Here is a 27,796-nt window from a genome sequence, read left to right as displayed (position 1 = left end):
CAAGAATGTTTAAAACATGCAATACCTGACTACTTAGTCAGGGGCACTGACCTCTTTTCCCTTAGATCGTGAAATAAAAGAAATGACAACAGCCAACACAACAAGAGCCTCCAGTGTGAGTGAATCAAAATTATGCCTACTTCTTTGCCATATCTGCAAAATATATACTTTTCTGGTGTGCCACATAATTTGAGTAGTGAGTGTATGTGTGCCATGAGAGACAGAGGCTGACAGTCGCTGCTCTGCCACCTTGGTGTTCCGTGTAAAGTGCTCTGGGGCCTCAGCGACGCCAGTTTCCTGAATGCTCTTCTCACCAGTGACAGTTTAAAAAATAGCAAAAGGGTCATAAAAGCTAAGTATTAATTTAAATATCACCCATTTATAATTTTATTTAGGTACTGTGAATTTAAAATTCATGGCCTTTTAAGATGTCATTCTTACAAAAAGAAATATAACAGGCTACTTATGAGAGTACTTTTATAAACAAGGTGTGTAGTGTTGCTTTTATGTTCATCGGCTGCTTGCCCTGGCTTTTCAAGTGCAGTTCCATTACTGAAACTGCTCACTGCCACAGAGGATCTACGCAGACGCCTGGCTCCAGATTCTAATCCGTGTGTGGCTAATGAAATATTTCACTTAGAATGCAATCTCTGCACACTCCCTGGCATCGGTGCTCAGATGTTGACGATGCTTCAGATTGCTGGTCTATTCAAGTGGCAGTGGTTTGGAATCTCATCCTTTGCATTAATCCACCTTGGTGCTCTTGTTCTCTTTATTTATAAACAGAGTTAAGCACCAAAACAGTGCCTGGCACACAGCAGGCATGGAATAAATATTTGTTGAGTGAAGTCCTTTTAAATTTAGTGCATAATAATGTATTATTGAATTAGCCCCACATCCTGAGTTATTAAACTTTCTCACAAAATCTCATAACAAGAACAACAACCACGACAACACCAGTAGGAGAAATAGGCACGGGTGGGGTGTACTTTGCAGTGGCTGACAGCGAGGGTCCGGGCGGACCTCGGGTTCTACACCTGTTTTCACAGGATGTAGTCTGGATCACTAGAACAGGTAACTGACAGTGTAAGAAACTTCTCTGATTGGTTGTCAAAGATAACTCACAGCAATGATAAAGACATGCAAAGTGTTCTTTAATGAACACATCCAGATGGGATCCTAAAAAATTCACATGAATCACATTACCCAGGATAGTTGAAGTAGTCTTCCTGGGCAAATGATTTTTAAATCTCTCTCTGCTTTTCTAAAAAGAGTGAAAATACGGGTAAAAAACATTTTCTGATGTAAGATTATAAGGTTTACGGAGCCCTGACTTCCCTAAAATGTAACTCTTCTAATAGGATCGCCTGTAGTTTCCAGCTACTCAGTGTGGAGAACTATATACCAGCGGCTTAAGTGGAGTGTTTAAAGGGGATTTATTCATTTTTTCTCTACCAATTTCTTGTTTATTTTGATAAAACTATAAAAAATAATCTTACGAAATTACTCTCAATTTTAACCACAGCAATTCTGTAGCCATATTAAGCCTTGAAAATGTGTGAATTCTGTTTTTTGAAGGGGCTACCCTATCTATTCAATACTGGCTGCTATTTTCCTGAAGAATTGTCAGTACATGATAGCATGTCTTGAGAGAATTTGTTGGTATTTTATTTTAACAGCCCTTGAATGTCTGCATTTATAACTATCTAAAAATTCTATTATAAGCAATGAAGGAATCAAAGAATTCAGTTGACAATGACTGATGTAATTAATATTTTATAAATTGTCATATATAAAATCCCAGTTTTTGCCCTTTGAACAAGGAATGTAAGAAAACTCACACAAAATTGTTAAAAGCTACATCTAGTAACAACATCTTAAAATAAGATTCGTATCCTAAAAATGAGGATAGGGATTTCTAACCCTGAACCACACATTAAATCAGAGAATGCATCACTGTTAGCCACCATTTATAAATTACTGAATCCCTTCAAAACCTCCATAAGGCAAGTATCATCACCTCGAAGGTTGGAGAGAGTAAAAAAGTTGTTCAAAGTACTCAAAGGGTAAATAAACGGAAGCCACGATTGAAACCTAGGCTCCCTTGATTCATGGTCCATGCTTCCCCCACCCACACAAATGCATTACTTGAATTTATACTTCACAATGTAGATACTGAAGTGGTCCTCCCACCCAATTCATTTTCTCCCCACATAATTTATTGTTTTCTTCATTAAAGTCACATCTTACCAGGTAACCAGAACTACTTTAAAAATCAACTGGGAAATTCAACAGAGCACAGTGTCTGTAGGTGGAACCTGGTCCTCACTACCCAGATGTGGCCTCTAAAAAGCACATCCACACAGCCCAGCTAGTCTGGCTCAGAGCCAAAGTGCCCTTTTTGGTTCTGCTGTAATTGATAGTCCTTCTGTAGGAGGCAGAGTAATGGGTCTCCAAAGGTCGTTAAATCCTAATCCCCTGAACCTGAGACTATATTATCTTACACAGCACAAGGGACTTTAAGACAGGATTAAATTAAGGGTTTTGAGATGGAGAGATTATTCTGAATTACCTGGGTGGGGCCAGTCTAGTCAGTCACATGTGGGAAGCAGGAATGACAGTCGGATTGGAAGATGCTATATTGCTGGCTTTAAAGGCACAGGAAGGGGCCAGGAGCCAAGGAATGCAGGCAGCCTCCAGAAGTTAGAAAAGGCAAGGAAAAAGATCTTCCCTGGAGCTTCCAGAAGCCACACAGCTCTGCTGACTCTTGATTTTAGCTCAGTGAGACTTCTGACCCCTAGAAGGGTGAGGTAATGAATTGCCTTGTTTTAAGCCACTCTGTATGTGCTAATTTGTTACAGCAGCCACAGGAAACGCATACCTTTTCAATTCCAGAAGCATCCTTGTTTGTATAACAAATATAAAAAGATAGACTTTATAACTGATTAAGCTCTGACCAGGGAAAACCAACACAGCACCATACTGAAAAGCTTCCATGTAAATCTCTTCCTGGGCTGGTTTTGGGAGGTCGCTGAGACCCAGTAAAGCTTATTTCTTGCAATTTCCATGGGTTGCTATGGATTTACTTTTCTGGATTCAACAATGTGGTCAGGTAATAAAGAACAGAAATGAATAAGCACTTGTCAAAAGTCTTGTAAAATTAGAGTTTGCAGCAGCACTACACCGTGTAGACACGGTATTTGGGAAGTGGGTCATTTGCTTCTCCAGGGCGTGGGGTGTTATTGCCCAGTCAGCATGGCCATCTGCGCAAGAGGCAGAGAAGCTGTAGACAGTGGACTGATGGGTAGAGAAGGGAATGAATTTTTTTCCAAGGGTGGAAAGTGAGAAAAAGCAAATAATCAATGTTGGGCAGGAGAGCTTCATTTAATCATTTAGTTCTGCCTGGGTAAGCAACATCTGCGAGCAAATAGCCCTGCCCTTGCAACCTGCAGATATTTATCACTAGCCCAGAAGGCTTTTTGGAGTGAAGACATCATGATTAAGTGAAAGAATAAACTGTAACTGCATACTGTAGTTAAACCAAATGCAGTCTTAGAGGTCATTCACTGGTCACTCCTCAGTGCTAGAGGGTGAGGTCCCTCACGTCCTCCCTGTCACGTTCTCATCCAGCTTCTCCAGTGAGGGGGACTTGTGAGACAGTCCATTCCACTTTCAGATGACTGACCGTTAATAAGGTTTCTTTATATTTAGCTGTAATCTTATACCCTTTAACCTGGGGTGTTAGTTCTACTTGCTCGCAAACACATAATATAAGTCAGAACCAGTGGCTCTCAATTCTGGCTGCAGGGGAGCCTTTTAAAATCTGACATGTAAAGGTGCACCGCAGACCACGTCAATTGGAATCAGTGAGAGTAGAAGGCAAGCATCAGTACTTTTTAAACTCCTGGGGTGACTTCAGTGTGCAGCCAAGGTTGAGGGTTACTGGCTTAAATTCTCTTCCACACTATGCTGTTTGTATAGTTACAGACGCCCTCCTGTGAATGGCATCTTCCCTTCCATAGGCTGTGACTTTCAACCATCCTCTGAGAGCAGACAATGCCAGGCTCCCAGCAGCCTTGGCCGGGCAGCTCTGGAGAGGAGCAGTGTCAGAAACCACTGGGGAAAACTGGTGGCTCAAAGTCTGTGGTGTGACGGACTTTGTTCTTTTCATGTTTTTAAAAATACTACCAGATAGGTAAATTGAACTTCATCAAAATTAAAACTCTGGTGCTTCCAAGGACACTGGCAGGTAAAGGGTCAATGAGATCTGGGTTATTTCTTAAAACAGCATGTGAACCAACAATTATCTTGAAAGTTTAATTTTAAAAAAGACAATAGGAATCAATTTTAACTAAAGAAAAAAAACCCTATTGTGTTGAACTAATTTTACCTTAAGGAAATTTATCTTTTAACTAGTAACAGAATGAGTGTGCATAGTAAAAAATGTTGCTTTAAGAAAGAAAAATGTCTATTTCACCCCCAAATGACGAATACAAGAATTTAGTTTTCAGGTAACGCAGTTTCCTTGATGATGGTGTGATGAGGGTTACTGAACGGCTTCCTCTGAAGCAAAGTTACTTATCCTAGGGAGGTAGTGACATGCAAATGCTGCTTGAAGATGGATGGAGAGCACTAGACTTTACCTGGTTCATCACCCTTCTTGGATATCTGATAGTTGTAAATGTGGCGAGTCCCAGGTCTAATCAAAAGTCAGTGGAAGTATGAGGAGCAGTACAGTTAAACAATTTACAATAGCCAAGTGCTGGAAGCAACCTAGGTGCCCATCAGGAAATGAATGGGTCAAAAAACTGTGGTACATTTACACAATGGAATTCTACGCAGCAGAGAGAAAGAAGCAGCACCTACCCTTTGCAACAGCATGGATGGAACTGGAAAGCATTATTCTAAGTGAAATAAGCCAGGCAGTGAAAAACAAATACCATATGATCTCACCTTTAACGGGAATCTAATCAACAAAACAAACAAACAAGCAAAATATAACCTAAGACACTGAAACAGAGAACAGGCTCACAGGCTCCCAGAAGGGAGAGGGGAGGGAATTTCAGGGGAAAAGGGGAAAGGTATACACAAACAAGTACAAAGGCCACATGGACAAAAACTAGGGGGGGGTGGAAATGGGAGGGAGGTGGAGAGGGATGGGTGGGTGGGCCGGGATGGGAGTAAAGGACAGAAAACTGTACTTGAACAACGATTAAAATAAAATTCAAAACAAAATAAAACAAAAAGAAATGAGCATTGTTCAGGTATATCTCTCAGGTATTTGTTCTCACATTTGGAGAGCAAAGGCCCCACAGGGGAGCCAGTTAGCAATGCGGCTCCCTCAGACATGTCCCCTCTTCCTGATTCTGCAGCTCAGAGGTATGGCCCACGAATCTGCATTTTTAGCAAGTGCCCCTGGTGAAACCAGATTTTCAGGAACACTGCTATGAGGCACACCGAGAGCTTGCCTGGGTCTGCACTGCCCAAGAAGTGACCACAAACCTCAATCAGAGCAATACATTTTAGTCCTCTTTCCTTAAGGGAGATTTAAGAGATTCTAGGTCCAGAGCTTAAAAAGACAATTAAAGGAATAATTGCTAAGAACTGAACTCTTGCTTAAGAAATGAACTAAATGTGGATGCTTAGCTGCAGAGAGGAGAAGAAAAAATAGCAGGCACTGCGTTGTACTGACGAGACCATAGCTACAGCATCCTAGGTCTCTGGAAAGTAACTGGGCATGTATGGGAGGGACTGTAAAGGAACCTGGGCCTCCCAGCACTGTGGCTAGGCATAGCTTGAGAGAAACGTGTTGTGACTTTACCTTTTACCCTTAGGATAACCAGTGTGCAATCAGGAAACACAGACTGCACTATCCAGGCAAAAACAAAAAACCAGCAACAATGTATAAACACTGCCCTGTCCTAGACATTTCCTCTAAACCGTCATGTTTGCCACCACACTGAGCACAGGGTCCACGTAAAATAAGACATCAGCACTATTCCTGTCTGCTGCTATAGCAGCTTTCTCTACCTCTTGTCTTCCAGACCTGCTTCTGGTCCTCCCAGCTGCCACCTTGTTTGCGACCTCTTTTCTCCCCGTGTCTGTCCTTCTCAGTCTGTTTCCTGCTGTGACTCTGGCTTCTCTCAGTCACATTTCTGATTATTCACTTTAGCCATTTTGCCCCTGGTTCTCTCAAGTACATACTCTTCCCAACGTAGCACTTCCCTGAGAACCTCCAAGCCCAGTTCGACCTGGCTGAAGATGCCCGGCCCCCCGAGATGCCCCATCAGCTGCCACACCCGTGTGCTGATGATACGAACTGTAAAACCACTGGTGAAGCACATGGCTAGAAGTGGGCAGAATAGTGTTTCTTCTCTTTTCTTTCCTCTTTTTACTGTCCTAATTTGATCTCATCTGTTTGAATATTCCATACTTGTCCTTTTTCACACTGGTCATAGTTCCCACTGACCTTTATCTTACAGGACTTGTTAAGAAATGGCAACCAAGTCTCTTCTCACACACCAGTGTGACTCCATTGTTAATAGTCGCAGGAAATGTAGCATTTAAAAGACAACAAGTGACCTCCATGCACTACCCACGTAGTCTGGCCTGCCTTGGGTTAGGGTGTGGGTAGTCTTCAAAACCTGCCATCTTTGAATTGAGTAGTTTCTCCTTTTCTTCAGGGCTGGCATATTAACTGCAAGGACTTCAAAATATCTCTTTGCATTCCTGTACTCAAACCCCCATCTTTTAGTAAAGAAACTGTAGTTGACCATTGAACAACACAGGGATTATGGGTGCCAACTTCCTGCACAGCTGAAAATCCATTTATAACTTTGACTCCCCAAAACTTAGCCACTAATAGCCTACTTTACTGACACCATAAGCAGTTAATATATATTTTGCAGCATCATTTATATTATATACTGTATTCTTACAATAAAGTAAGCCAGAAAAAAGAAAATGTTATTAAGAAAATCATTAGGAAGAGAAAATACATTATGTGCTATATGTATATATCTAAAAAACCCGGTATAAGTGGGCTTGTACAGTCAAGGGTCAACTGAACTTTAAATGTACCAACACTTTCCATTCACATTTGCAGATTTGAAAACATCTGCAGAACAGAAACTGCAGGCACTGTGTCTTTTGTCCAGTGCCTTTGGCAGAATCCATTTTGTGGTTATAGTTTGGAAATTGTACAAATCTTCCCAGCTTTAAGCTGAACAAAGGGGTGCTTCTGGGCTGAACAGTCTCAGAAAAAACTGTCCACCATTACTGAAAGCTCCTTCCTCCGTGGCAGTGTCTCATCTTTCACTATCAGTCGCCTGTAGTTACTGGTCTGCAATGACAAAATGTTGCCTCTGTCTTATAGTTGAATTGTAAATACCCAGATCACAGGGGTTAGCACAAAGTTCCATTCTTATCTTCCTGCCCCAAATCAGGCCATTCCACATCAGGGTAGTCCTACTTGTATGTCCTGGCAGGTCAGTTCCCTACCAAGTGTCTTCCCAAAGGAGCACCGACCCCACTTACCTTGTAGTGGAAGAGAAACAGCCCACAGAACAGGCTGTACAAATCTGCTGTGAGCAGGGAGAGGTTGACCGAAGTGGCGCTGGTTTTCTTTATGACGACCGGCATGAAGCTGTAGAGACCAAACATGCAGGCAGTGAAGCCGACGTAGAGCAGGCCTGCGGAGAGGAAAGAGAGGCAGCATCACAGCCTCCTCCAGGGCCTCTTTGTGTCCACGGTGGGTGAGAGGAAGGGCGCAGTGCACACCACTGCTCATGCACAGAAGGGAGTTTTTCTTTCACTCCGTTAACTGGTGGTTCGTGTTGGGTAATACATATATATATATGTATTATGTACATATATATGTATATATATGTATATATGTACTTTCTGCTTCTCACTACATATCTGATATTTTGCTTCTAGGAGTGAATTCCTCTTAGTGTCTACAGTCAGAACATGGGGTCAAGGCTTCTGAATTCCATTCTCGGTTATGTGGTAATTAACTTCTACTATCCCTGTCAAACTATTTTCACCTCTTTTTCGTTGGGTTTTTAAAAATTTATTGTTGTTCAGTTACAGCTGCCCCACCTTTATCCTCATTGCTCTCCCCTACCCCGCCCCCCCAACTACCACAGTCACTCCTCCTCCCATTGTCTGTTCCCATGAGTCCTCTATTCATGTTCTTTTGCTTGCCCTTTCCCCTTCTTTCCCCTGAAATCCCCTCCCCCCTCCCCTCTGGTCACTGTTAGTTTGTCCTTTATTTTCAAGTCTCTGGTTCTATTTTATTTATTTGTTTGTTTTTTGTCAATTAGGTTCCACCTAGTTTTTTATTTACAAAGCAGAACAAAACTGCTTGGTATAATGTACCATTACATTGAAGAGATCACCTGTTAAAGAGATCAAAACTAAGTTAGAGTACTGAACTCGAATCTTAAACACATGACCTTGGGAAGACAAAGTCATTGCTTTTAGCACAAGGTGACTTTCCGGAGTTGCAAATCCTGCGGCTCTCCTGCCAACAGAGACCTACTCCTTTATCCCCTCTCCTAGCATGCTGTGGGCTCTCACGTGTAAGTTCTGCTGTTTTCTAAATAAATAGGTAAATGCTTTGCAGACCATCAAACAATTAAGTTGTGCAAAACAGAAAGATAAAAAAAATGCCCTTAAAATTCTATATGGTTGTCCAGTCTCTCATCCTTCAAATCTCTCTCTTTTTGTGATTATAACTTGATACACAATTGTTAACACTAATTCTATAAGTGCACAGTTTCATTGGATCTAAACCTATAGTTTGATTTATTTTTTCATAGATGTTGATATAACACAAATATAGAAAAATAATGCTTATTTCTGTACCTTGAAAGAATAAGGCATAGAATATGCATAAGTAACACAATTCAGTGGATCTTTGGACTCTACAATATAATAAAAGTAACCAACCTTTCCAAAGGAATCCTTGATATAATGTATCTACTGTGGGCCTTGGGCAGATTGCTTCCTTGAATTCTATGAATTTTGGAGGATATGGTAGGTACTGGACATCCAGTCCTTTTTACTATGAAGACCAGTGACCCTTCCAAAGAGAAGTTTGTTTTTTCCATATGAAAAATACTTAAGGGTATAAATCATCATTTTGATACTAAGTTTAAGGAAAGCCACATCTAAGCTATACACAAAATTATCTTGGCCAGTAAGCAAACTCAGTGCAACAGCCCCCTCTAGTGTGGTGGAAGTGCCCAAGAGGAACCGGAATGACCGCTTTCGTGGTCCACCAAGTATGAGCCCTCTCATGGACATTCTGTCCTGTAATATCAGATGCCTTTGTCCAGCAGAAGTCTTAATTCTCTAAAAATGGTCAACTTTCCTGTACTTGAGTTTCTTGCTACCTATTATTCATCTTCCTTTTAACCAAGTTACTACAAATATAATACTAAATAACTTACAAGCAATATATTAAAAAAACAAAAAAATTAATTCAGTATTTCTTTAAGGAATCTGACGTTAGCAGCAAGATATATCCTTAAATTGATTCACTAAAAATAACCAAACTTGATTCAAACACAATCCAGGCACCGAAGTCTTTTAAAAACGTTTTATTTATTTGTGTGTTTGTGTGTTTGTTTGTTTATAGTATCACTACTGAATTAGATTTTACATGACTGGGCTAGAATATTCCTGAATCCTAATCTTCTATTACATTACCTAGCATACCATGGATGCTCACATATTGGTTCTGATGTTTTATATTCACTAAATTAGACATGCTTTGCCCTGAGCGCTCTGTTATGGGATGGCAGTGCCGTGGAAAACAGGAAAGACAAGAGGCTTCAAGTTGGTACTAGTGCTGGGAAGGAAGAAGAGGGTTCTTTACAGCAAATGGTAGGAGGTTTGCTTTGGGAAGTGTGACTAGATAAGGCTTCTCTGTGGAGGTGACATTTACTTTGATGGCTGAAGGACTAAGAGGGCACTGCCACAGGAGGAGCCAGGGGGAAAATGTTTTAGGCAGGGAGATCTGCAAATGAAAAGAGCCTCCAAAGGAACAGGGCCTGATGTGTTGCAGGAGCTGCCAGAGGACAGAATAGCTGAGCAGAATGAACAGAATAGGGCAGTGAGAAGAGCTGAGGTTGGAAAATCAGGCAAGAGATGAATTATGCAGGGCCTTGCATGTCTTGGAAAGAAATTGATACCTTAGTCGAGTTGTAATAAGAAGCCTCCCCCTGGTCAAGATGGAGGTGTTGGTAAACATATTTCGCCTCCTCATGCAACCACAGAAAGAAGTACAACTAGATCTCAAAACAAATGCCATCCAGAACCATCAGAAAATTGAGCTGTATGGAAGTCAGACATGAAGGATTTAAAGAGGCCACGTTCATCCAGACACATAAGAGGGGTGGAGGTGCAGAGATGGGCAGAGAGGTGCAGAGATGTGGAGTGCTGTGGAGAGATGGGGGCAGTGGAACTGCCAGTCCCACATTCACATGTACTAGATAAAAACCGTGAGGGATACCTTGAGAGCCAGTGATCCTAGCACCAGGTTCTCAAGGACTGCACAGCTCAGGATTCCAGTGCCAAGAAGACTGGCACTGGATAAATCCCCATAACGTCTAGCTGTAAAAACCAGTGAGGTTTGGGGTGGCAGAAGAAACTTCCAGATTTTCAGGAGACTCCACTTAAAGGGCAAGCACAGATTTAGAATGTACTCAAACCCATCCCTCTAGGATTCAGCATCAGGGCAACAGCTGGAAGGGTGCCAGTTGTATACGGGGAGTAAGGAAAGTGACTAGAAACAGGGTGAGTGCCGGGCAAACCTCCAGAAACCAGGCAGTGGTATAGTCCCTTCTCTAAATCTTCCCCCAACACAGAGCTGAAAAGCAGTGAAATGGGTTGCCCCACCCTGGTGATTACCTAAAGCTCTGCCCCGCAAAATTTACAGTGCTTTTTCTACAATAGGCCACACTACTAAGGGAGTCAAAGCAGCTCTACCTAATGCACAGAAATACACAGGGAGGCTGCCAAATTGAGGAAACAAAGAAATATGGACCAAATGAAAGAACAGAAAAAAACCCTAGAAACAGAACTAAATGAAACAGAGATAACCAACCTAGCAGATGCAGAATTTAAAACACTGGTGATCAGGATGCTCAAAGAATTCATCAAGTATGGCAACAATATAAAAAAGACCCAGGCAGAAATGAAGGTTACACTAAGTGAAATAAAGAAAAATCTATAGGGAGCCAACAGTGAAGGGGATGAAGTCAGGATTCAAATCAACGATTTGGAACATAAGGAAGAAATAAACATTCAACCAGAACAGCAAGAAGAAAAAAGAACTAAAAAACACGAGGATAGTATAAGGAGCCTCTGGGATATCTCCAAACATACCAACATCCAAATCATAAGGATGCCAGAAGGAGAAGAGGAAGAGCAAGAAATTGAAACTTATTTGAAAAAAATACTGAAAGAAAACCTCCTTAATTTGGTGAAGGAAATAGACATACAAGTCCAGGAAGCACAGAGTCCCAAACAAGTTGGACCCAAAGAGGACCACACAAAGACACATCATAATTAAAATGCCAAAGGTTAAAGATAAAGAGAGAATCTTAAAAACAGCAAGAAAAAAGAGTTACGTACAAAGGAGTTTCCATAAGACTGTCAGCTGATTTCTTAAAAGAAACTTTGCAGGTGAGAAGGGACTGGCAAGAAGTATTCAAAGTGATGAAAAGCAAGGACCTTTGCTGGATAGATTACTCTATCCAGCAAAGCCATCATTTAGAATGGAAGGGCAGATAAAGTGCTTCCCAGACAAAGTAAAGCTAAAGGAGTTCATCATCAATAAGCTATTATTACATGAAATGCTAAAGGGACTTATTTAAGAAACAGAAGATGATCAAAACTATGAACATTAAAATGGTAACATTCATTGGCTGGTGTGGTTCAGTAGATCAAGTGCCAGACTGTGAACCAAAGGGTTGCCAGTTCAATTTCCAGTCAGGGCACATGCCTGGGTTGTGGGCCATGTCCCCAGTAGGGGACACGTGAAAGGCAACCACACACTGATGTTTCTCTTCTTCTCTTTCTACCTCTCCCTTCCAGCAAGAAAGAAGAGTTACATACAAAAGATGTTTTATCTCTCTAAAAATAAATAAATAACATCTTTAAAAAAATGGCAACAAATTCACAACCATGAACAACTGAGTCTGAAAAAACAAACTAAGCAAACAACATGAACAGGAGATGAATCATAGATATGGAGATCATAGGGAGGGTTATCAGCTGGGAAGGAAAAGGGGAAATATTGGGGGAAAGGTACAGGGAATAAGAAGCATACATGGTAGGTACAAAATACACAGGGGGAGGTTAAGAGTAGTATAGGAAATGGAGAAGCCAAAGAACTGGTATGCATGATCCATGGGCATGAACTAAGGGGCTGGATTGACCAGGCAGAGAGTGCAAAGGGGGAAAAATTGGGACAACTGTAACAGCATAACCAATAAAAAATATTTAAGAAAAAAGGAAAAAAAAGAAGTCTTTGAAGAATCTGTAGCAGACAGCTAATAGCTGATCTATTGCAACACACATTTAAAAAATGACTGGCTACTGTGGGGAGAAGGGATAGGAAGGAGGGAAGCATGGCAGGAGACCAGTGAGAAGTGTAGTGTCACCGTCTGTGCAAGAGATGCTGGTGGCTTTGCTCAGAGTGGCAGTGAAGATGAAGGGAAGTGGCCGGGCGTGTGAAGACTCAGCAAGTCTGGCGATAGACTGGCTATAGGTAGTGAGGGACAGAGGACATCAAGGATACCCTTGGGTTTTTAATGGCTGGCTAACTTATAAACTGGGTGAACTGTGATGCCATTTCCTGATCTGGAGAGAAGTGAAGGAGGAGCAGGTTTTCAGGGAGAATAAAAAGCTCCGTTTTGAACATGTTAAATTGTAAATGCTTATGTATTCTCCTAGAGGATTTGTCCATTAGGGAGCTAGATATATAATTGGCAGGCTCAGAGGGGAGGTGTGACTTTATAATCATAATTGGAGAGCCAAGGAGAGTAGGAAAACACACACACAGTAGTTTTACTCTACTCATCAGGCTACCCTGGGGATGCTTCAAGCTTTAATATTCTAAATGAATTTTTAAAAACCGTAGAAATTAAATTTAGGGGGATGTGAGTGGAATGCATAAACCATCACAGTTAATCACTTTGCCAGGTCCAGGTCCATCAGTGTTTTTGTGTGTGAATATCCTGTTTCGTGAACAAAGCATAGTCAGCCAAATGAACACATGACTGAACTGACAGTGGGAATGCGGTATTGTGCAGTTTGCTGATTTGCTGTTCTTAGATGGACATTAGCTCCCTAATGGACGTTAGCAATGCATTGGAAGGCTCAACTTGCTGCCCATGCAGCATTTTCAAATAATCCACCAACATGATGAAACAAATGAACTGTATTAATTTTTGACTGACAACTGCATAGTGGCTGCAATAAATACATTTATAGACAGAGCATGTGTATAACCATTTCTTAATTGCATGTTTCCTTTCTCACTGAAGATAGAATTCATTCACTCTTATCCTCATGCACCAAAAGACTAAAGACTAAAGAGATTGGAAAGAATACTATCAGCTAATATCACTGAGAACTTTCTATGTGTCAGGTACTATGTACTTTATATACATTAATCAATTAATCAATCCCCACAACAGTATAATGGCATTACTACTGTTACCCTCTTTATACAGATACAGAAATGAACTTATAGAGCGTATCAGACAAGAAACACAGTCCGTACCAAGTTCAATAGGGGAAATTTAACATGGGGCACAAGTTACAAAGATATTTGAATGCATGACAGGAGAAACAGATGGTGAGGCAGTACAGGGATTAGCAATGACAGTAAGTTTCACCCCTGGAGCTAGAGGCCCAGCGAGGAGGCCATGCTACCAGGGATCAGGAGGTAGGGAACCCCAGCAGGGGTGGCATCCCAGAGGAGACTCAGTCCTTTCTAGAGACCCAACCTCAAACAGAGAGAAACAGCGAGGAGTACCCTGGCTTCTTTCTCACACCCTCCAATCTCCCACTGCTGCCTCCCATTGGCCAAGTCCACCTGGAAGCCAGCTGACAAGCACGCCATGACTAGGAAGTGTAGCTTGCATGAGCCTCTACAAGACAGAGTGGTATGGGCAAGAAGCAGATGGATCTGAGAGTAAATGGGCAGAAGGCCAGAACGCAGAGGGGATGACTTGCCCTCAGGTCACAAAGACGACCTGACTTTAAATTCTGAGCACATACCATTATCTATAGTATATTTTATATTATATAGTATACTTTGATTACTATGAAGAGAAATAAGGCCTTGAGGGAGTATCCTATTTGATTCAAGTGAGCATCCCATTTTACATATGATATATACGATCTATATACATATTACATATATTATATATAAATATATGCTGTATACATGTATATGAAAGTATGTGTGATTATATGATAGAAACATGTATATAGTATGTATCTATGTAGTTTGTATATATTTTATCACTTTCTTTTTGATCATACTGGTGTTCTGTTTTTCAATTTAATTTGATTTTTAAAATATTATTTTTAATTCTTAAATATAAAGGCTAAGTAGGATGGCTTCTCAGGACATATGCAGAAGGCTAAGCCTGTAAAGGGCAGCAGGCTGGCAGGGCATACTGAGGGAGTGCACATCAGTCCCACCACAGGCAGTCACGAACTTGGTCAAGTCACCTCAACTCCGCAGGCCTCTGATTCAACATTGTTTTGTTGTTGTTGTTGTTGTTGTTGTTGTTGTTGTTGTTGTTTTTTTAAGAGGGTGCTCTTGCTCAGGTTGGTGTGGCTCAGTTGGAGTTTTGTCCTGTAAACCAAAAGGTCGTGGGTTCGTTTCCTGGTCAGGGCACATGCTTAGGTTCTGGGACCGGTATGAGAGGCAACGGATTGATGTTTCCTTCTGACATTGATGTTTCTCTCCCTCCCTGTCCCTCACTTTAAAATTAATAAGCATGTCCTTGGGTGAAAATAAAAATGAACAAACAACAACAAAAAAGGTGTATTCTTAGTTTTCCTTAAGGTCCTTTCTGCTTTGTGGTTCCATTATTCCTCTTCTGGGAAAAGGCCAGCTGTCCTGTTTTAGGCTCCAGGACAAAAACAAGACAAGCATCGCCGACAACGTGAGAAGGGAAGGAGCCCCGTGTGCCCTGCAGACCCATGCCAATCGACCCACAGCTCACTCGTCCTTTCCCCTGACATCTGACTTCCGCATCGGCTTACACTTGTTCACACGTCCTTCTGCACAACGTGGCAAACGGGGTAAACAGAATGTTTAAGTTATTTACTAGGTTTTCAACTGCGACTTGAACACGCCTGTTCCCCAGGGGGACATCTTAGCTCTATTAGGTCATACGTTTTACTTGAATTTGATGATTAGGTAACCAGACCCAGTATTTCTGTTCAGTAGAGTAAAGCAAAGAAATAAACATGTTATCTTCTTGCTTTTAATTGATTTGTATCTTGAAATTGGTCAATATTATAGGAAAATAACAGAATCTGTTTTTTAAAAAATGTCTTCCAAGTCCAGAAAATATAAAACACGTTTATTATTCCACTTACTCCATAGGAAAGAAGCATCTTTTTACTTTGAGAAAATAGCAACTGTGGGAGCTGCTCATGAGACTGTCTGAAGGTGAGTACTGAGGTGCAGAGAAGGAAGGGAGAGGCACGCATTGGCAGATGGTGGGAGATGGAGATAGTCTGGCTTCAGTCTCTTAGCGAGGCACTGGGAGCTCTCCATCAAGACACACAGAACAGTCAGAGCCTGGGCTCTTGGGAGACTTCTCAAAACATGGAGGGGATGCTGTAGGAGCACACTGAACCCCCCTGATGTGTCCCTGCCTCTCTGATCCATGGGTCCCAGAAGCTGGTGTGCCATCTCCCAGTTGCCCAGAAAGTAAGCACAATGTCAAGCTTAAATGATTCTGCCACCCTCTTGTCAGTCACTCATTTGCTTACTAAAAAAATATATTTATTCATAGAATATGTGCCTAGAAATGAGGCAAACAACAGAACCTTGCATAGGTCAGGATGAGGTAAAGAGGACAAAGGTAGCTTTGCAGCAAAAAGCAAAACAACACCCCCCCCCCCCCAACCCAACCCTATCACTGCTTCAGAAAGAAAAGGATGAATATTTGATTTCCTTTCTAGACCATTTTGGCCTCATTTCCCATCAGGAATTAAACAAATGGCTCCATAATGTGTTCCTTTCACCCAGCCCTTCATCATTTCTGACTGCAGGGGATTGACATTTTAATGGCAATATGACAGCTCAGAATAAAACTACCTTTTGATGACACATTAACTAACACCAAATTGTAACAGGACCTTGGTGGATGTGCACATGACATCCACATAATTAGAGGACAAATTATTTTCCTTATTGCTATTAGTATTAATATAAAATTAATTTATACTCACGGACCACTGCATGCGAAGCGTTACTGAGCAGAGGTAACATTTTGTTTCCTGGTGCTGAGAGTCACAAAAGCGAACACTTCTGTCACCTGCAGCTGGTTTATTTTCCCAGCCACCCTCTTCACTGCCCCCCCCACCCCGCCCTCTCCTCCTCTCTGCTGATTTTCATTTCACTGCAGCATTCTATAGCAAAACTCCAGAGAAATTAAATGGCAGGGCTCTGAGACAGACACAGGGGCTGGCTGATCAGCCCTTGAAGTCACTAGACATAATCCCCAGGGAGAGTCATGCATGAGTTTGTAGTTTGCAGTGTGTCTTCAGGGGGGATTATCTCAGTTGCAAGTGGCTCTGGATGCTTGGAGGCTGAGGGTGGGTAAAGTGGTGCAGGGAAGTTTATGTCGTAGTCCTCACTCATGGAAGCAGAATTTGACTTAAGCTGTTAATTCCATCAAAGTTCATACAGACTGTAGGTGGCTCAAGCAGCCAGCTTCAGTGCGGGGAACCACGTGCATTTTCACTCCCGTTTATACTTACTGTGCACACAATGTCCAAGCACCCCCATAAGCCAAGCTCTGTGCTCACTGCTGGAACTCATGTGTCTTGGTATAGACACTGAGGAGATAGTTTAGGGGCTGAGGGTATTAAATGTCAGTCTCTTCTAGAATTTTCTGTGTGATCATTACCATATCATCTAGGATCTCAAGCCTTGTCTTATATATTTTTTTAATTTAAGAGAAAAGTGATTTTTAGAAACAAGTGAAATGTGAGATACCTTGGATGACTACTACCTACTTCAAAGCATCTCTGGTATTTTTTTTACCAAGTCCATTCTGAGATCAATTAACTGTTTCTTATGTGCAAAATGCTCCTGTCTGAAAAGGGTTTTATGGGCTCAGAACATCCATTACACTGTTCTTTGATTCTGCCTCTTTGTTAAGTTCCATTTGTTCCCCTTTTCCGAAGTGCCACCCTTTCATGATCACATCAGTTCCGCGTCTCTGGGCTAGAGCAAACTGCTGTGGTTCTGTCCCCTGACTGCCTCAGGTTGCTCCCTCCTTCTGGCTGGTCTTTAACCTAATAACATACTTCTGCGTCTACACTAATGACATCTTGATGACGATAATGGGCAGAAGCTCAATTAGGAAACATTATGAATCATCCAGTTCAGTCCCTTCTGGTGTGCAAGAATTCCTAAAATGACAAGGGGATTTCATTTTCTTTTGTCCCTTGCGTTCTAAATCCTTTCATTGTTTGTGCCCCACCCACACTACTCCTCAAACAGCTCTCTCAGGTTCACTAAAAACAGCATCTTACCTATTTGCCAATCCCAGGGCACCTTTAACAGCTCCTTGTGCTCCATTATAGCTCTGCAAATTAAAAGAAAGTGGACCTGATGAGCAAGAGTAGGATGCATCCTACTTCTTCTCCTCTTCACTTACCAGACTTATACAAATCATGAAGCAACCAACTGAATTTCACAACTACCTCTGGGGTCACAGAGGCAAGTCTAATTCAGCAGAGCAAGGTTTATCTTCAGGGATTTTGTCAGGCGCAGCCAGCAGTGGTGGGAGTGTGCCAGTAGGCATGGTGGAGCTCAAACCTCCCACTGACCTTCAAACCCACGCAGTCTGCCTATAGCCTTTGCTGCTTCTTGTTTGGATGCTTCCTGAAAAGTAAATGGCGGGGCTGGGAACATTTCTGTGCTTGCAGGTGTAATCAATTTTCTAATTGAACATTGTCTAGGACAGTGATTCTCAAACTAAATGTACAAAAAAGTCATCTGGAGAGCATGTTGAAACAGTTTCCTGGGCCCTATTCCTAGAGACAGTGATCCCATAGATCTGGAGGGGATCGTGGATGTGCAGATGTGTGGGGTTCTCAGGTGACACCCGTGCTGCCGGTCAGAGAAGCACACTTGGGGAACCAGTGCTCTAGAAGAGGACCGGGAGGCGAGGCTGGCACCACTCTGCCAGGGTTATCTGCTTTCAGTGGGCCCTTGACATATCCCATTGCCAAACTCACCCATATGCCTCGTCCATTATTTTGGTAGCAGTGTCTCTGAAGGGCTCTGCTGGCTCTAATGGACTGCAACTGAAGCAAATAAACACTAGATCTCCGAATATATTTTCTGGATTCGAGAATAATAATCCATAAAATGAGCCATCCATCTACAAAATGTTGGTTCTGAATAGCTGAACCAGGCCATTTCTTTTCCTCTCACAAGCCTAAAGCACCAAATTTAGGAGCTTTAAAATGCCATCATGCTTTAAAAATGAACCGAAAATAAATCCTCCAAGAACCTTCCCATCTCTGTGTCTCGTGTGCTCTGGAGCTTTTCACCTCTGTCTGAAGCTGCTGAAACTTGGAGGCTTCTTGGAAACAGCCTATTTGCAAAACATGTTTAAAGTGACGGCAAAATATCTTCCATAAATAATTTTAGACACTGAACCAATACGGTTACAAAGGATTTGCTTTGTAGAAAGTGGTTTGGTGCAATCAGAATTGCTTGCTTTGTAAAAACAGATTTTGAGGCTGGAGGGCATAGATTTATTCAGCTCTTATGCAAAATTAAAATATATGGTCTTTCTTGATGAAAAATTCTACTTTATTTGACATTTATTCTCACAGCAATTTCTGAGGCACAAGTAAGTGATGACTTATATGTTCTAGTGCCAGAATTATTTCAAAGTTGATGTTTTTGACTTTTTGAGGTTTAGTGAATGTCTGAGTTATATCTTCACCTATTTAAGGAAAATAGAAATGTTAAATTTCTAAGAGATGAATTTGAAATATGATTCACTCATGCAAATCCATAGGCAATAAAAGAAAAAAATGTATAAAAGGGCAAATTTAAACTAATGTAAGATTTCTAGTGGCAGTTGTCACTAGTAAACGGAACACCCCTTTTGGGAAAGTACATCAGATCATTCCATCTACACTTAGTTTTTCTGTTTCTCTAAGTAAAATCCCACTGACTGGTTTGGGAGAATCAATGTACTTCGAATGGTTTCTTGTGAATTTTCTTCAAAGTCCATTTGAAGTCCATTTAAAAGTTTTCTGAATAATTTATAACAAACTTGTTTAGTTTGGAGGAAATTTACTAATTAAGATAGTTGAGTTTTCAGATTTCATGTGGGAGAATGGTGACAGGTTCCCAGCCTCAATTTTTATAAAATGAAGTGAAACCAACCCAAAGCCAAAGAAAAATATTGTAAGCATAAGCCCCACTAGTCTCTACTGTCTGTTATTTTCTTGTTATTTTTACTCACAACTGAATTCCACTGAAAAATGCCCCGAAGAGTCCGATCATTCCCAGGAATTCCACTCGGCTGAGCGTTCGAATGATGTATTCTTCCCAGACATTAGAGATACCATAGAGTGTGGCTCCTCCTAAGACCAGAAGGTCCCCAACCAGCTTATTTTCCCCTAGGAACCAAACAAACAAGCAAGCAAACAAACAAAGAGGAAGCTTCATTAAAAATTTCCTAACAAGAATTTAACATCAGCAAAATCAGTTACCGACGGCTATTCTATTCCAACATTTTTATAGAAGTTCTGTAACTTGCCACCTGAGATTCAGTCAAGTTTGCTTATGGGCAGTCAGATATGTTCCAACCAGAAGTCTCCCTTAGTTAAGAAAGGGGCCGGTTTCTTCTAGATGGCACCGCCCGCACAAAGGCCAGTCTTCACCCAGGAGTATGTCTATGAATGTGTGCTAATACGTGTGCATGTTATGTCTGCTGCAGGGCACTCTCCAACAGTTTGGTGCACATGGCGTAGAACAAACAGAAGCAGTCTAACTCTCCACCTTCTGTTTTACAGGGAGAGAAGCTAAACAGTAGTTGAGGCTCTATTTTGACCATGGGCAAAATGTGGCCTTGCTTAGAAAATGAGAGTGAAAGGAATTATGGGTTAAAATTTTCAACTCCCCTAAAGTAGGTAACATAAGAGTGAAAATATATGTAATTCATATCACATTAACATTTTCCTTTTTTTTTCATAGAAAATATCTATTTGTTTTAAATTCAGTTTGGGTTAGTTTTAGTCAATGTCCAATTTTTAATAAATGTTGTACCCGGCTATTTTCTACACTTAGGCAAACTCCACTTTGGGAAGTGGGAAGGCCAGGAAGGAGAGTGGATGTCAGCAGTGGGGCGACCTCACTGGTGGATTGAAACCCAAGTAGCCTCCATTGTCCCACACAGGTAGGTGACGGGGAGCTGGACAAATGGGCTGCTCAGGGACGGGAACGGTACGGAATGGGAAGGGTGCTTTCTCCAGCATGATTCTAAGGGAGAGACTCAACTTGAGTAGCCTTAGATTCCCAGGTTAGCTGGAACAATCTAAAACTGTAGAACTAGATACTCACTATTCATTTGGAAGCACTGAGAATTTTCTAGAAGCAGTTTCACATAAAAGAACCTGGGCTGGGTTTGGGGAAAGATCTATTCATTCATGCCTCTGTGGTTACCTTGGGAGATTATATATTCACTCTAAATGGTGTCACTTTTTCTGAAGCAACTTCCCACTCCTGAAGGATCAGAGAGAAAGGAGAAGAGACCCAACAAGCCAGGAGAGCTTACTGGAGTCGTCCTTCAGGCAATGGAGCTGAGGCTCTGGATTTGCCAGGGCTGGGAGTCCTCCCTGGGGCCGTGGGGAGCAGATGAGGCCCCAGTGAGAAAGCAGACATTGTAGGGGGTCCCTGTTGCTCCTTCTGAGGAAATTAAGGTTGCTGTGACCGAGTGCTGTCTACAGCAACCTGATTAATCTTTTTTATGTGTCCACTAGAAAATACTGACAAAACCTTAAATTTTAAGTAATTTGCTTGAGGAATAACCTGTAAAATAAAAAGAAACCATTACTAAAATTATAATGAGCATGACTTGGTGGCTTTTCATTCAGGAACCATTTTAGAATCTTGTGATGACACAGGGTTATTATTATGAATGTCAATTATTGTCGTACTAGTGAAGTGTGGAAGTGCTGCTTAATAGAATTCTTGGTTAATGAAATTAATTTCATCTGAATGAATTCAGGAAAGCTAAATTCTCACAAAGTATTTTAATAGAAATTAGGGGAACATCAGTCTACCTCGTAAAAGTCCTAAGAAGGGGCCAGATTGTTTCAATAAGCAGTCTTACCAATCTTTTATGAATTCTACATTTGTACAGTTGTGGCCTTTCTTGTTAACTGGACTTCAACTATATGAAATCTACTCCACAACAGTTTGAACAATAATTCCTGGTTTTTGTCAATATTCTTTTTTAAAAAGATTTTATTTATTTATTTCTAGAGAAAGGGGAAGGGAAGGCGAAAGAGACAGAGAGAAACATCAATGTGTGGTTGACTCTCATGTGTCCCCAAGTGGGGACCTGGCCCACAACCCAGGCATGTGCCCTGACTGGGAATTGAACCTGTGACTTTTTGGTTTGCAGGCCGGCACTCGATCCACTGAACCACATCAGTCAGGGCTGAGTGATAGTTATTGTTAATAATAATATAATTTTGTGTAACTGTGTGTTTAAAAGTATTTTCTAGTTATTAGTGACAAAATGATTAAATACTGTTTATTAATATTTCACTAGTCAGTGTATTTATCGATTTTTAAATCATTTAAAAATGCATACAGATACATATTACATGTATAAAAATTTAGTTGGTTAAATATAATTAAATTAACCGGGACATGATTTTATTCAACCACATTATATAATGAAGTATTTGATATAAGAAAATACTAAAACTAATATTTTATATCTACATTTTGTATCTATTAACTGGAAAGTACATGATACTCCATGTTGTATGCACTGTTAGTGCACCTAACGTGGTGGTGCCTGTTTCTGTGCAATGTTCACTGGGGAAAATTTTATTATACCCAGCAAATCTGTCATGTATATGTGCACGAAAACACGATGAGTGAGTGACTCTGTTGTGTAAATTTAGGGTAAATGAACACATTTGAAAGTAGACATCCATTCAACCCAGTGCCTTCTCTCCTTTCTCTGAATTTTACACCATTGGAACTTTGTACGGCACCCACTGCATTCTGTTCCATGTCTGTTACTTGTTAACTTGTGTGTCTTCCCTCCTGCCTGTTTTCTTATGCTGTGGGGTGGAGGGGCCTGGGCTGTGGCCTACTTAGCTTTATACTGTGTGGTCCCTAACATGGATCCTGACATACTGTAAGTTCTTAGTAAATGTGTAAATGAACCCAGCTGACTGAAAAGGTCAGCGGATTCCAACAGGTAGACATGGGTTCTCATCACATCTCTGCCACTTGTCAGCTGTGCACATTGGGCGAGCTGCAGTGTCCTTCTGCACTTCACTTTCCTTACTGTGAAAATACAGTAAAATAATGTAAATAAAAGAATATGAAATAACATAAAATGCTTAGCATATCGTCTGGCACTCAGTATGTATTCACTAAACGGTGTTTTAAAAGAGTAAATCACTCACTCCCTTTAAATAGCTAGGCTACCTGTCTCTGTGTTGGCTATTTCCCATTTTGGATTGCTTCTTGGTTCTCACCAATCCAGTAATAATTGTTTTGCAAAATTGGTTTTCCTTATGAGAAATTTTAAGAATTAGAAATACCATGTTTGGAGGCATATCTGTGTGTACAAGGCAATGGAAGGAAAAAAGGAAAAGCTATTCAAAATCACTACTTTTTACTAGATCAAAAATTAAATGGTGGATTATACTATTCAGAAGTGTTGAAAGACTGTTAATGCAATTAATAAAAATGAACCCATCCCACTGAGTATTTTTGAGTTTTAAATGTGACCAACTGCCTTGTTTGCCTGGGACTCCTTGGGTTTCCCAAGTGGCTGGGAAATCTGGGACAGCCATTCACAGTAATTTGCTGTAATAGGATGGGTACACATTTCTTACAAGAATCACAATTATGGAAAAGTAAGTATTCCAGTGAAACAGCAGAAAGAATACTGGCTAGATTTCCCATCTAGGCCACATCTTTTAGTACTGGTGTGCCCTTACACAAGTGTCTTATCTTCTCTGAACCTTGACTTCCTCATCAGCAAAAATGAGAGTGAAATGCTTTTTTACATAGAGGGGTTAAATGAGATAATAATGTCTGTGAAAGTACCTGGCACCAATAAAGTTGTCACTTTTACTTGATGGTATTGAATTATATAGCTCCCTGAAAATATGTTCTCTTTCTTGAAATAAATACAAAATTATGTCTAATACTTGTTATGGGTATCTAGCATCTTTGGTAAGTAAACTAAAAGATGTAGTAAATGTATTATGGTGGAAAAAGAGTATTTTGTAGAGCAAGAAATACCTTTTACAATAAGGAGCTCTTTTAATTGAGTTTTGTCTCAACCCTATTACTTTCTAACCTTCCCACTTAATCCACACTTTTTCTGAGGAAAGTAGACACATCATGGGGAAGTGTCTTTTTGGCCTCACCAAGTCATTTTTACACCCTCTAACAATAGTAACAGTCTGAGGAGCCACCTTTACTGCAGGTCTGTTCCCTGCGCGTCAGTGAATGCAGGGCTGGTCTTCAGAGGAGACCTAACACCAGACTGGAGTAAGTGGCAAAGAGAGAGTGCACTGACAGGCTCACTGATTTTACTGACAAACTTGAAAAAGATATGTCCCTTCAGGGGAGCTCAAAGGCGTGGAACCTTCCTAGGGTGGATGATCAGTTGTACCTGAGACAAGCATGGAATTGGAACACGAGGGCCGTTGGGGTCCTTCCCATATTAAATCCCATGGCACAGGCTCCAGGGCAGAGTCTCCAATGCCTTGCCCTGCAGGCACCTCCTCTCCACCTCTGGAACCACCTTGGCTCAGGGTTCCCCAGAAGATTAATAGCAGTTTGATGAGGAAACCTTGAAGCTTTACCTTGTAGGTGTACAAGGTAATTACCTATGATTGCTACCAAAAACCCTTCCTTCAAAACAAAACAAAACAAAACAAAACAAAAAAACATGCATGGCAAGACTATACTTAGCTTTCCCTCAAGTATCCCTAATCTTAGTCTTCAAACTTTAAATTTTTAAAATTTTTAAGATTTTGTTTATTTATTTTTAGAGAGGGGAAGGGAGGGAGAAAGGGAAGGAGAGAAACATTGACATGAGAGAGAAACATTGCTTGGTTGACTCTCCTATGCTCCCTACCGGGGACCGAACCCACAACCCAGGCATGTGCTCTGACTGGGAATCAAACCAAAGACCTTTCACTTTGTGGGATGACACCCAACCAACTGAGCCATACCAGTCAGGGCTAGTTTTAAACTTAAAATCTCCACTAGGTCTATATACCAACCTTCACCCAGTAGTTTGAAAACTCAGTCTGTCTCTGACTTGGGAGACAAAGAGTGGGGAGTGGTAGGTGGGGGGTGAGGAGGGTGCCTGTGGTTCAGGAATGGACTGACCATTGACACCATCTAACCAGCCAGTCTGGGCCAGGCAGCTCTGGCCTCCCAAACATTCTCCAAGTGGGTTCTCGCTCTCACCTTTAAACATGGTTTCTGAATTCTTGTAGAAAGAATATAAAACCTGTATTTTGCTTGTTTTATTCACTTGATAAAGAGTGGCACACCTCCTATGTGCCACTATTCCAGGTGTGAGGAATGAAGCATGAGTAAGACTCAGACAGTGGGGAGGCTGGGTTCCTTTTTTTCTGCCCAACAATGATCATTCCATGTCTTGCCTTGGCCTTACCCACAGAGAGGGGACACCTGGTGAACACACGGAGACTCACCTGCTCCCTGGTGCCTTCCCACAAGCACATCTGCTCCCACCATGCAGCCCATTCCCAGGATGCAGACGACGATACCGATGAAATGCACAGCCTTGTACCGGATCAGCAGGAAGAACCAGGAGAGTAAAATCACGACTGGGATCACAAAACAGTCCAGGAGCTATGGTCAGGAGGTAAAGAAGAACAGGGGGTTCAGGGGGGAGCTTTTCATGTAGTAAAGAAACATAACAGCTCTGTAGAAAGGCTATTTGCTCTGAACCTGAGGTTTTGTGTAGAGCCAGGACTGGTGCAATTAAAACAGACTCAGAAACGACCTCAAATCAGCTTTCCTTAAACGCCCCCAAAAGGAAAAGGGGAGAAAAAAATTGATAACACAGGCTGGTGGGGAAGGTTCCCCTGCTCCTATGGTCTCAGGGCAGCTTGGCTCCCTGGATTCCTCAGTGTCCTGGCCACACGGGAACACCTCGTGTTGGGAGAACACGCTGAGCCACTTTGGATGGTCCCACCGCTTTAAGAATAGATCTGGGAATGGGAGGTAAGGGGGCAATAGAGTATACACAAAAGTTGAACTTAATTTCTCCCAGACAACTGTCTTCCCACAACCAGTAAAGGTTACTTTAATCTGTCCTTGAAATTTCACTCTTAAAACAGAAAAACTGCTGTAAATGTAAATATAAATATTAATCTCACAAGTTTACGTATAACTTAAAAATGCTGTTATAATGATGTAGGGATCAAGAAGCATAAATGGTAGGTACAAAATAGACAGGGGGAGGTTAAGAATAATATAGGAAAGGGAGAAGCCAAAGAACTTATATGTATGACCCATGGATATGAAATAAGGGTGGACTGCTGGATGGTAGAGGGATATGGGGTGGAGGAGGGCAAAGGGAAAATAAATTTGGACAACTGTAATAGCAAAATCAATCAAATATACTTAAAAATTCTGTTATAAAAAACAGCAATAAAAGCAAGGATATTGAACATAGCTTAGAAAAAATCAACTTTGATTTCATTTTTTTAATAATGAAGCCTGATTTTATTTATTTTATTTTTATTTCTGTTATGCCCATTGTTTATCTTTAATTTTTATTATATTTTTCCATTACCATTTAACTCCCTTATACATTTTGCACAAATAGTGAGATTCCACCTGACAGCTCCAAAAGTTGGTGAGGAATTCACCCGACCATGTAGTGAGATGATGTGGTGAAATGAGAAGACGCTGCGTCTGGGCCCAGATATCTGAGTTTGAGTGCCAGGTCCTTGTTATAACAAATGTGACCTTGGGCAAATCATACACTCAGGAAGTCTCGATTTCCTGTTAGTAGAAGAAGATAAGAATTCCTACTGACTTTCCCTGAAGATCATTGTGAAGCTCAGAAATACTACATGTGAAAGCATCTTGTAAATTACTTGGGCCTCAATGCCAGTGGGCAATCGGGCAATCCTGTTTCCAAACACATGCTCTGGGTTCCAAGAACTGGTGGTCCCCCCACACCCTGGTAAGACGTAGTGACCTTTGGATATTTCATGCAAGGCAGGGTCTCTGCTGTACAAACGTATGTCCCACTGGACTTCAGTCTCCATAAACCAAATGAGAAACGGCATTGCCCAGTACAGCTCCTCTGCTAGAATCCTCAACAAGTGGCCCCACCTCCAGCAGCCCCAGCACCTCCAGCAGCACATACAGGACAGTGACCCCTAATAATCCTTCACTCTTACTGCTATATCCTATTGATCACTGAGCTCTGCCAACCCTATCTTTTAAACATCTCTCAGATCTATTCATGCCACCATCTCCCACTTCCACCACCTAGACTGTGAGATAGTACCAACTGCAAAAATTAATATGGGATTATTGGAATAACGTCTAACTTCCCCACTTGCCCAGAGTTTCAGAACAGGAATATATTCCTAGTACCGGAAACCCTGTTGCACTCATAAAAAGTATCCAATAATACTTATTGAACAAAGACATATAATAATTTTTAATAATCAGAAACATCAATATGGAGGCTAAAAAATGTTTGTATACAGTAGTCCACCCCCTTTTTCCATGGTTTCACTTTAACCAGTATGAGTTACCCACAGTCAACCACCATCTGAAAATATTACATGGAAAATTTCAGAAATAGGCAATTCATAAGTTTAAAATCGCATGCTGTCCCGAGTGCCATTCTGTCTCACTCTGATCTGTGCAGGGGTACATCATCCCTTTGTCCAGCGTTTCTGGTTCGTATGTGATGCTCACCTGTTAGTCACTTAGCAGCCGTCTCAGTTTTCAGATTGACTGTCACGGTATCGCACTGCTTGTGTTCACATAACTCTCATTTTGCTTATATTGTTATAATTGTTCTATTATATTTTATTATTAGTTATTGTTGTTATTCTGTTACTGTGCTTAATGTATAAATTAAACTTTACCATAGTATGTGCCTGAAAAAAACAGTGTTATATAGGGATCAGTACTATTTGTGGTGTCAGGCCTCCCCTGGGGTTGTTAGAATATGCCCCCCATGAATAAGTTGGGGTTACTGTATTTGCAAAGCATCCCTGCCTG

The 27,796-nt window shown here is 41.2% G+C and overlaps 1 protein-coding gene across 1 annotated transcript in view; it reads right to left on the bottom strand.

Moving 5' to 3' along the window:
* SLC35F1 (solute carrier family 35 member F1) overlaps positions 1-27,796 on the bottom strand; it is a 360,365-nt gene that overhangs the window by 21,810 nt on the left and 310,759 nt on the right. Inside the window, exons 4-7 of the mRNA XM_028510989.2 lie at positions 25,234-25,393; positions 19,767-19,923; positions 17,812-17,864; positions 7,537-7,691 (exon numbers count right to left, since the gene is read on the bottom strand). Coding sequence (XP_028366790.1) covers positions 7,537-7,691; positions 17,812-17,864; positions 19,767-19,923; positions 25,234-25,393 — 525 coding nt within the window. The remainder of the gene's footprint in view (positions 1-7,536; positions 7,692-17,811; positions 17,865-19,766; positions 19,924-25,233; positions 25,394-27,796) is intronic.

The sequence above is a fragment of the Phyllostomus discolor genome, chromosome 4 (genome assembly GCF_004126475.2).
Source record: "Phyllostomus discolor isolate MPI-MPIP mPhyDis1 chromosome 4, mPhyDis1.pri.v3, whole genome shotgun sequence".
Classification (NCBI taxonomy): domain Eukaryota; kingdom Metazoa; phylum Chordata; class Mammalia; order Chiroptera; family Phyllostomidae; genus Phyllostomus; species Phyllostomus discolor.
This window is presented reverse-complemented; position numbering and strand designations above follow the sequence as displayed.